Raw genomic sequence first — 10,578 nt, forward strand, 5'->3', positions numbered from 1 at the left:
AGGACTGTCAGCTCTGAGTGGCCTTGTGGGGCTGCCTCTCAGCTGCCCCACAGACACTGCCAGGCTTTCCTTCCTGTGGGAATTAACTGTAATTCCCATCCTGGAGCCCATGCTGGAAATTTGATTTTCACCTCCAGAAGTGCAGTGTGCTGACTGCTCCTGTGCTGATACATTGTTCTGTACCACAGCAAATTGGCATTTCAGACTCCAGGAGACTGCAAGCGTGTGATGCTACATAAGGCTGTGAATTAACCCGCAGAACACCATGGTTGTGTGCCAAGTTTAAAGGCTGCAAGAGGAGAGTGACTGCCACATGATTGCCTTCCAAATTCCAGTTATCAGTCGTAAGGGGAAGGTCAGCGAACACTATCTGTGCTGGCACATGTTCCCATTCCCGACTTATGCTGAAACAATTCTGTTTAGCTTTAGATTCCGAGACTCAGCAAATATTATGGTAGAAAGCACTGAGAAGAAAAGTACAATATTGCACCGGTGTGTTTGGTGTGGCTTACATGATGCAAGAGGAAGATGCAGAGCAGCACTGGTTCAGCAAGCTGTTGCTGTCTCAACATTTAATTTACATCCTGTGAAAAACAACCACACCCTGGAGTCATGAATTTTCCTGCTCAGCTGCATGTATCATCACATTCTTTCACTCTCCAAAACCCAGCTTCAAAACTAAACATGTCCAGCATGTAACTTTTTTAATCTGTTTCTTTCTCTCTTTGATTCTGCTGTGCTTCTTCTCACACGTGGATTTCCTGGTCTCCTCTGAGCTGGGCTCCTTCGGGATACTCCTTCACAGGGATTTCCGTTTATCTCAGTTTTCCAGGTCAGGAAGAAAACTCCAAAGCTCGTTAGGATCTTGTTTCTCCTGTTTATTAGGATGTTATCACAAAACTTGGCAGGTCTCTCCAGACTTTCTGCACAAGTTTAATTCACTGCAACCTGGCACATTTTGGCTCTGATGGCACAAAATGGCCCTGAACTGTGCAGCCTTTTTATCTTTATACTTATTCTTATCCAATTAACAGTAGACACGTATATTATTTTTCTTAATGACCCAGTGACCCATCACCTGCTGCATTGCAGCATTTTCTATCCAATCACTTACTACTACCAAAAAACTTCTAGAAGAAGAACATGAAGAAGAAGGAAAAGAGACAACACCCTAAATCCTCCACTTTGTCTTCAGCTTTCTATACTAGCTTAAACTCTAAACTTTAACTTTTTCACCCAGTGACTTAAGGAAACTCTCTACACACTCACAGTTCTAGCTTTTCTATCTAACTTTAACAGTTGTTTTCATGTAACACCATGAAAACATGCCCATAAATTTCATGTTGTATGAAATTCAGTGTTCTCCTGGATCTCAGAGCCAGGCACCAGAGACAAGGGCACACACTCTGTGTCTCAGACTCCAACACAGCAGTGGTTCTCCTGCTGTAGCTTCTAAAACAAAAAATAAGCGCAAGCCTTCCTTTTCCCGTTGCAGTCTCTCAGAGTCCAGTTACAAAACTAAGAACGTTCAGCAGTTGATCCCCCTGAAAAGGTTCTAAAGAAGAAAGAGGCCGTGCTGGAATTCGCTTTCTTTTTGCAGCCTATAAACTGCCCAGCCAACAGTGAGACGATTCATTTTCCTTCCCAGTTATATGCAGGATCACATTCTTTCAGTCCCGAAGATTCAGGATCCACAACGGAACCCCTACACCAACTGCTCCCACACTAATAGTGCCAGGACAGAAAGGGTGTGACTTTCACCTGGGCACTGTGAGGGCTCACAGAACACACCACACGATGGCGGTGTGCACTTGCAAAAGAAGGAAATGCACCTTGTCTAGCTCTAAACTGCTCAAAATGTAGATCCGAGTTCAAAACGTCATTGCTGTCAAATAAACTGTCAGGATAGAAAGGTTTTACTGACCTGCTCTTTCCAAGAACAAACCCCTATTTGCACCACACTCAAAATGAACTCTTCTGTGCTAATCAATTTTTTCTCTCTCGCAGAGTCTGGCTACAAACTTGAAAACCACCGGCAAAAGTGTAGCTCACAAAAATGCCAGCTGAGAAAGCTGTTGCTGGCCAGAACTGCCACAGCACCCATCGAGCTGCACCCACACACCCTCCTGTCAGCACTTTCCTTCTCAGCTCTGTGTACCATCAGAATCCTTCAGTCTCTCAGAGTCAGGAGTCAAACCTCAATGGCAGTGCTGATTGCTCACAGACTAAAGGTACCGAGACAAAAGGCTCAACTCCTTGGCTTTTGCATTCCCACTGTAACGCTTCAGCAGTTCTAACCCATGGAACTGGAGAGTAGGAAACACAAATTCACCAAGATCACCCAAAGAAGGGAGAAAAGGCACCACAAGGTAAGGGAGGGGTAGGTAAGTCATGGCGGCAGCAGCATGGTATGTTAGGTAAGGCAAGAGAGCCATAAAAAGGGAAGAAAACCAGCTGGGCCTTGTGTTTCAGGTGCACATGATGGGCTACTGAGTAAAGAGTAGCACCAGCTTTCTGTTCTGACACCTGGTGTAGAAATCCAAGTGTCACGTGAAAAGGTGAGGCATCCTCGACTCTTAGTGTTTAATTTCTGTCAGCTTCCCAGGAAGGCTCTAAAAACTACGTTATCCCACTGTGGACTAAGTACAACCAAAATACAATTAGTACAGGATTTTTCCACTCTCTTGAGCCCCATGTTGGGTACCAAAACACTTGTCCTGGTTTGAGCCAAATTTGGGAGGAAACTTCCCAAAGGAGTCTCCTCTAAAAAAGCAGATTCTAGCAGCCCCTGCCCCAATGAATTCGGGAGAAAATCTCCTTGGAGGAAAAAAAAAAATAAAAAAATTATTTAGCAAGCAAAGTATTCACAAGCATGAAAAAATAAATAATATTAACCTATAAAATCTCTCATTATTCTGAAGAGCTGGCAAATTCCGAGAGTCCTGTGGTTCAGAGAATCCTCTCTGGGTATTGCTCAGTCTCAGTGTCTCCAGGGTTCGGGCCACAGTGCAGCTTGGGTGGCTCCCAGGTGATTGTTCTGGTGTCCCAGACCAGAGAAAAGCTGAACAGTTCCAGAAAAAAAACCACCATCACAGGAAAATCTTTATTGACTCAGCTCACAGATAAGAAAGTATCTTTAAAAAAAAAGCAAAGGAAAGCTCTCTTCCCTCTATCCATGCTGCAGACAGCACACTGAGAAAGGAATCTCAGGGGAGGAAATGAAGCTTTCAGAAAAAACATTCTGCTGTTTCTCCCCCTTGTTCACTCTTAAAGGCACAAAACTATCTGGACCAGAAAGGCAGATGATGGGGATACCAGACCATACAGTCACCCCAGGACAATGTTCCATCACACACTTTCAGTCTCACAATGCCTAAACTGTCAATAGATGTCCCACACAGAAAACATGTGGCAGGACAAAACCAGTTGTTGGATTAGCCTGGCAGCCTTTCCAGAACACACCACACATTGAAGCTATGGACCTTCCTTCTCAGCTCTGTGCCTGTTGTACTGTCACATTTTTTTCACTCTTGCAAATCGCAGATTGCAAATTTTAAAAGTCCAGGAGCTGATCCCATACGAAAGGTCTTAAACCAAAAAGCTGTTGTTGAGTTTTCTCCTTCCCTTACAACCAATTAACTACTTCAAACACACCCCTGCATTGCACTTTTCAACTATTTTTACCATCACAAACTCTCAGTCTCATAGTCTAAATAGAAACTAAAGTCTCCAAGTGCAGCTTGTACAGATAAGTATGTGTGCCATGAGGGGAAGATTTTGGTGACCTAACCTTATAACTCCACCCCTCCCTGTGCCTCTTTGTTCCTCTGCATTAAGCCCCAGCATCTCATCCAGTCTCCCCTGCCTCAGGGTGCCCCTTGTCCCTGCTTCTCTGTGCCTCTGTCCCTGTGTCCCCTGCTCGGTGCCTCGTGTCCCCATCAGCTCCCAGTGCCTCTTCATTCCTCCTGTGTTCCCACTGTCGCATCTCTGGTCTCACCTCATCCTGTCCCACATCATCCCATCATTCCTCAGGCAACGATCAACCATTTGTGCTTTTACTGTGGTTCTTCCCTGTATGTTTGGATTTAAAAAGGGACAAATTCTCTGTTTTCTGAGGGGGTTTACTCCAAGTGTGGAAATGAGCAGGTCTGGAAGATAGGAAATGCTTTGGAAATTACCACAGAAGGCACAAGCAGATGCACTTGGCTGAGAAAATAAAATGGAATTGGGTCTGATAAAACACCTGGGTATGAATATTAAATGCATACATGTATGTAATTGTGGTATGTGTGTGTAAGCTGGCGTGTGAAGAAGCAAAGCAGCAGCTTGGTCACTCCCTGCAATGATTGATAACCCCAAATTTTGTGATTTCTCTGAGTTTTCTATTCACTTTGAAGGCTGTGGACTGCTGCTCCTTTCGGGATGCTAACACCAGTTTTGTGTCCTAGCGTTGCTGAAGGTTTAGCTGTCTCTGTTGGACATTTATTATGTATTTTTTAAAACACTTGTGCTTTGATGTAATTATGTGTATATGGACACTGAGAAGGTGGGGTTGGGGGAAGAAACACTCAAAACAGCAAAAGATGAAATGGAGATGAACTGAACAGAAACCCCTTGAATTTGGAAATCAGAATAAATAAAGGTCAAGAGCAGCCCTCCAAAGAGCTTCAAGCAGGTATGTGAGGAGGGTGAGCAGATCCAGAATTGCTGATTAAAGACCTTCCAGTTGTTTATTCCTCTAATTTGCCCATAGCCATCCAATATTTACAACTCTTCTCCTGCTTCCAAACCCAAAACACTCTGCTTTGCACCATATCAATTGTAATTGCTGTTCCCTGTTCAGCAGTTAGTTAATGGAAAACTGGCATGTTGTGACTGTGGGGATATTAAATTCTGTTGTTGTGCCATCAGGATTGCAAAGAACTTGCTGTAAAGATCAGGAGAACATTGAGGTTCTTGCCACATCTCACTGTGCCTTGACTGACTGATGGATTTTTACTGGTTTTGATTTTCCCTTTTCCTGTTGTACTATCCCTCCCCATCCCAGAGAGTGCTGGAACAGGGAATGCTGGAGGTTTTAATAAGGCTGATTCCATCAGTATTAATCTCAGTCAGCAGCCTTGGGATGCTTTCCAAAGCAGAGCTGGAACATTTTACCTTTGGATATTTGCCCTGAAGCTACCCTGAGACTGGATTTAGGAACAAAAAAGAGGCAAGGGCACAAAGGCCACCCTACAGCAATGGGGATTTCACCACAGGGAGAGTCACTGCCATCCAGGACCATCTGAAACCCAAAGGTTTATTGATTGTGCTGCAGCTGAATGGAGAGCAGGGGGTGTCTGGGATGAGAAGAGGGCAGAAAAGACTCAACTGAGGCATTAGATGTCCTGCTCTGTTTCCTGTGGGATGCTCTTGTCACAAACGAGGCTATCCTAAGGCGCAGGAGAGATGCTGAAGCAGGTTAAAAAAAAAACAAACCCAAGTCCTAAAAACAAGGGTTCAAATGAAAGTTAAAAGCTTGCAAGTTTTTTAAAATAAATACAATACTTGCTTAAAATATAGACTAAAAATTAAGAATCACAACATAACTTTTAGGTGGTTATCTGGTGTTAGGATATTGGGGGATGGGGAGGAAGAGGATGTGAACACAGACAATAAAAGTGATGAGAAAATGTGGATGCTACCAGCAAAACCCAGAGGTTGCCTGGGGGCAAACTGGGATGTCTGGCTCTTGGGACCAGGTGTTCAGGAATCTTCATGACCAGTGACAAGTGACTTGAAGATCTGAATTTGAAGGAAAGGAGAAGGAATTGTTAATGGTGAGGTTTTGGCTGCCAGCTCTATTTTTTTCCATGACAGAAGGGTGCCTCACTTCACTCCTTGAATTCTGCACTCATTAAGCTGCTGCCTGATCCTTGGCAGTGGAGAAAGAGGAGAAGACAGAGCTTGAACTTGTCATCACCCCAGCCAGATTTTTGGTTCCCAAAGTCTAGGTGTGCTTCCTGGCTTTCCTATTCCTCTGATCCATGGAAAACAAGGAGAGGGGAATCCTACCAAATGCTTGTTAACAAACTTATTTACATGACATGCTCTTTAACATATTTATGTGAAAAAACATAATATTTTAAGGCCAATGGGAATTCTGTCCCAAAGCTACGTACATGAAAACAGGCTTTATAAAAAGAGGGAAAAAAGGAGCACTTCAGGTGTACTAAGGAAGAATAGCACTCCAGGCTGTCACAGAGTGTGAGATATGGTGCAATGTGGAAAATTCTCCTGAATTTTACCGAGGAGCTCATCTTCAAAGCAAGTTCCACCTAATTTGAGGTGGTTCAGGCGAGGCAGCACTTGCAACAAAGCGATAACAGTACCAAGGGAGACCAAATCATAGAGGTCAAGGCACAGGGTCTCCAGGTGCTCCAGTGTCACAATAGCAACCAGCCCCTTGTTTGTTAGAAAGTAGGCATTGCTGATTTCCAGGTAGCGGAGCTGCTTCATGTGGCGCCCGATGAATACCATGGCAGCATCGCCAATGATGCAGTGCCGTAGAATCAGGCGTTCAAGCTCTTCCAGGTGGGGAGCTGCTGCTTGGATCCCTTTATCAGTGATGCGGTAGGTGCCACAAAGGCTCAGTGTCTTCAAGTGGTTCTGTGAGGAAACGTCAAGAAGATGATGGTCAGAAAAGGTGTGAATGCTGTGGATAGCGAGGTGTTGTACCTGTGGTGGTGGCACCGAAGGGGAGACGCAGAACCAGGCATCGGGGATGTCGCAGAGGCTCAGCTCCAGCGTGGTGACAGAAGCGGGCATGCTCTCGTACGGGACGTGGCGGAGGTCGGTCTCGGTCAGGCACAGCCGATGGAGCTGGGGACAGCGCTTCCGAAGGGCGGCCAGCAGCGGCGGTGAGAGGAGCCGCTGCTTGCGGCCGGAGCGAGGCGCGCCCCGCAGCCGCAGGGTGCACAGGCTGTCGGGGAGGCGGTGGCGCACCAGGTGCCACAGCGTGCGGCGGGTGATCTGCGGGTGGAAGGGCCTAGTTCCAGGGTATGGCTGGGGAAGGGCACCCCTGTCGCAGTGGGGCGCTTCCCCCCGCTTCCCCTCAGCTTCTGCCCTCAGCAGGGTGATCTGACCCCCCCCAGTCTCAGTCTCTGTTCACAGCGGGGTGATCTCGCCTCCCCCCATCCCTCCTGCCCACAGCGGACTCCGTCCGTCCCCCGCCCCGCGGTGCGGACAGGCGGCCCGTACCCGGTGAGGGCTCAAATCCACATGAGTCCAGACCGCTCGGTCCTGCGCCAGCTGCTGCCACCGCCGGCAGACCCTGCGGGGAGGCGATCGGCCGTCAGCGCCGGGGCGGGGAAGCGGCAGGCGGCCGGTCCCGCCCGGGGTGACCCTACCTGGCCGCTCGCAGGCGGTCCCGCAGCGGCAGCAGCGCCAAGACCCGCAGCAGCACCGAGTCGGGCAGCGCCGGCCGCGCCGCCATCGCGGCCGTTACTACAACACAGCCGGGCCCGCCCGAGCGGCCGCGACCCCGGCAACCACCGGTAAACCCCGGGAGCTCCGCTGGCCTCGGGACCTCCCTATTTAACCTCCTTCCTTACCGACAGCTCCCTCCCGGCGCCTCTTCGTTCCTCCGCCTTGAGCCCCGGTGGTTCATCCAGTCTCACACATCGGTGCCTCTTACCCGTCACCCCCTCACCACCCCACCCCCGGTGCCTCTTCTTTCCTGGCACTGCTCCCCTTGGTGTCTCTTGGAGGAGAAGTAGCATAGCACTGACCATTCCTGCTCCAGTCACTCCCGCTGATATGTTGTTTTGAACACCTTTCTAATGTTCACGTGGCACCAGCTCACATATTTTTTTCTGAATATCCAGCAGGCCATTACAGGATGGGAACAGTTGTCCTGACTCTCAGAGAAGAGCCTGGAATATCTGCAGTGCATAGTTGCAACCCTGAGAGAAGAGAATACAAAGTAGTAAAATCAATGCTGACCTCAGGAGTATGCTAGAGCAGGTGAGATATGCTGTCCCTACCTCTGCAAAGTTTCCTTGTCCTCTGGAACCCGATGCATTTCACCAGACAGCACTTTGGAGTTCTTCTTTCCTGTCCCTCTCACCCCTGTGGACACACAGTGTTGTATTTTCTCTTTATTCTGCCCATGGCCTTCACAAGTGCACCATCACACTGATGCCATCTTCCTTGCCCCAGTGGCCCCAGACACACACTTGTCTCTCTTGTAGCCCACACCGAGTGCTTTTTGCCCACAGCTAATGGTGTCTGAGCAGAGATCTCCTTGTCCTGATGTCCAGAAGTCATTTTGCTCCGTTTGGTGGCAGGTTTCTATGATCTTTTTTCACATCCAATGTGTAGGTGGAAGAGGAAGGGAGAAGCCTGAGGAGACTTCTCTAAAAGTCTGACCAGCAGATGAGCTGCTTCTGTACAAGTGTGTTATAGATGGGAATTGGCTCTCACAATTACGGGATGAATATTATGTGTATGTTAAGAGAAGTTTTTATAGATATATAGTTATGTTATTCTGGTATGTTCTCCCCATAGTCCTCTTTCCCCTCCCTCTTACGTTGTTGTCACTGCTTGAGGCATTTGGGGAGGGCAGGCTTGTTTCCAGGAGGCACAGCATGGCAACACCTGACCTCTAGTCAAGTTGTAGCAAAGTGATCTCCCCCGATGGATGGCAGAGAAAGAGCTGTCTGACAAGACTTTGGGTGGGGCCAAGGGTATAAAAGGCAGAGCATCCATTTTGTAGATGAGCACATGGAGGTTCAGTTCCATGCACCCAGTGCTGCACTTTTTCCTTATTCAATTGTTTGTTGTGTTTTGTTAAGGTTTAATAAACTTTGGAAATTTTAAAAGTGAGCGTCGGTTCTCACAGGTGTGAACAGAATCTTCCCTGGTGGGAGGAGGCTCTGGCCATGCAGTTGTAGTAGCAGTAGCAGCAATCACCAGACTTGTTCCTGTACTTTCATGGCTTTGGTAACACCCTGGTCTGCCTGAGGAGATGAATCTTCACAAACATCAGGGCAGAATACATGTAAGAGTTATGTCAGTCAACTACAGGATGCTGAGTTCTGGCAAGTGAGCCAAGACTGCTGCTGAATCCACCAATGTAGAGCAGAAGGCTGTTTTCACCAGGAAGCTTCAGAATCTGAAGTTCAGTTGTGACAGAAAGGAAATTGAACTCCTTCCCCTTGGCACTCATGGCTGCCTGTGCTGTGGACCTACTTCTGCAGTTCAGCAGTGTGTTGGTTTTGCATGGCCTGGTTCTTGGTAGCTGGGGGGCCACAGAGATGGCTTCTGTGAGAAGCTGCTGGAAGCTTCCACCATGTCCAGCAGAGCCAGTCCCTGATGGCTCTGAGGATGGACAGGCCACTGGCCAAGGGTGGGCCAGCTGCAGATGTTGGTAACGCCTCTGTGATAACAGATTTAAGAAGAAAATCAAAACAAAGGGGGCCCACTGTTAATTCCAGGCAGAGAAGAGGACAAAGTGAGAACATGTGAGGGGAACAATGTGGAGACACAAAGGTCAGCAGAGAAGGAGGGCAGGAGGTGCTCCAGGCACCAGAGCTGAGATTCCTCTGCAGCCGTGGTGAGACCATGGTGAAGCAGCTGTGCCCCTGCAGCCTGTGGGGATCCATGGGGGAGGCAGAGATCCCCCCACAGCCCCTGGGGATCCATGGGGGATGCAGAGATCCCCCCACAGCCTCTGGGGATCCATGGGGGATGCAGAGATGCCCCCACAGCCCCTGGGGATCCATGGGGGATCCAGAGATGCCCCCACAGCCCCTGGGGATCCATGGGGGAGGCAGAGATCCCCCCACAGCCCCTGGGGATCCATGGGGGATCCAGAGATCCCCCCACAGCCCCTGGGGATCCATGGGGGATGCAGAGATCCCCCCACAGCCCCTGGTGGGGATGCCCAGACTGGAGTGAGTGGATGCCTGGAGGAGGCTGTGATCCAGTGAAGACCCAGTGGAGAGAGGGCCCTGCTTCCAGGCTGGAGCAGCCTGTCCTTGGAGGGCTGCACCCCATGGAAGAGAGACCCACACTGCAGCAGTTCTGGGAGGACTGCTGCTCATGAGACTGGAACCACACTGGAGAAGTTCACAGAGAGCTGTCTCCTGTGGGAGGCACCCCACAGTTTCATTCTCACAGGGGGAGAGGGAAGGCTCCTCTCTCTGAGCAGTGGCAGAAGACCCCATGCTCAGATAGGTAAACCAGAGTAAATCCAAGTGGGAGAAGTGGCCATGTGCTGCTAAGAGCATCTGCCAGGAAGTGGTAGGTCAAGTTCCAGATCTGCAGTTTCCCAGACACGGAGGAGTGCCCTAACAGCTGGGAAACACTTTCTCAGTTCACATAGCAGAATGAATGCTGTGTCTTCTTAATTCTGCAACATAAGTCTGCTGCAAAACCTGGCATTCATCCTTCTCCAGGGAGAAGTAGGGAGGTGGCAGCATTAAGCACCAAACAGCCCCATTTCTGCAGCTTTTTGGCTGGGCACTGCAGCAGAAATGTAGCAGCAATGCCCTTCTGCTCCCCACTTTTCATGTGACTGTTGAGCTCCTGCTTCAC

General features: G+C 48.8%; 1 protein-coding gene across 2 annotated transcripts; it reads right to left on the bottom strand.

Moving 5' to 3' along the window:
- Positions 1 to 4,516: 4,516 nt before the first annotated feature.
- FBXL12 (F-box and leucine rich repeat protein 12) lies at positions 4,517 to 7,730 on the bottom strand. 2 transcript variants are annotated; one of them, XM_058844118.1, is made up of 3 exons: positions 7,593 to 7,730; positions 7,240 to 7,312; positions 4,517 to 7,011 (listed from the first exon to the last, which is right to left on the bottom strand). In XM_058844118.1, exons 1-3 carry the CDS (start codon positions 7,646 to 7,648, stop codon positions 6,238 to 6,240), a joined length of 903 nt encoding a protein of 300 aa, XP_058700101.1. In that variant the 5' UTR covers positions 7,649 to 7,730; the 3' UTR covers positions 4,517 to 6,237. The 2 variants fall into 2 exon arrangements, with proteins under 2 accessions (XP_058700101.1, XP_058700100.1); XM_058844117.1 differs by lacking the exon at positions 7,593 to 7,730 and adding an exon at positions 7,389 to 7,575.
- Positions 7,731 to 10,578: the final 2,848 nt, after the last annotated feature.

The sequence above is a fragment of the Poecile atricapillus genome, chromosome 8 (genome assembly GCF_030490865.1).
Source record: "Poecile atricapillus isolate bPoeAtr1 chromosome 8, bPoeAtr1.hap1, whole genome shotgun sequence".
Taxonomy (NCBI): Eukaryota; Metazoa; Chordata; class Aves; order Passeriformes; family Paridae; genus Poecile; species Poecile atricapillus.

Bases quoted from the DNA above. Each gene is read 5' to 3' on its own strand.
- FBXL12 (XM_058844117.1), bottom strand. From the start codon at position 7,474: ATGGCGGCGCGGCCGGCGCTGCCCGACTCGGTGCTGCTGCGGGTCTTG. The intron at 7,313-7,388 runs GTAGGGTCACCC...GCCTCCCCGCAG, and splicing joins GACCGCCTGCGAGCGGCCAG to GGTCTGCCGGCGGTGGCAGC. The intron at 7,012-7,239 runs GTACGGGCCGCC...TTCCACCCGCAG, and splicing joins TGGATTTGAGCCCTCACCGG to ATCACCCGCCGCACGCTGTG.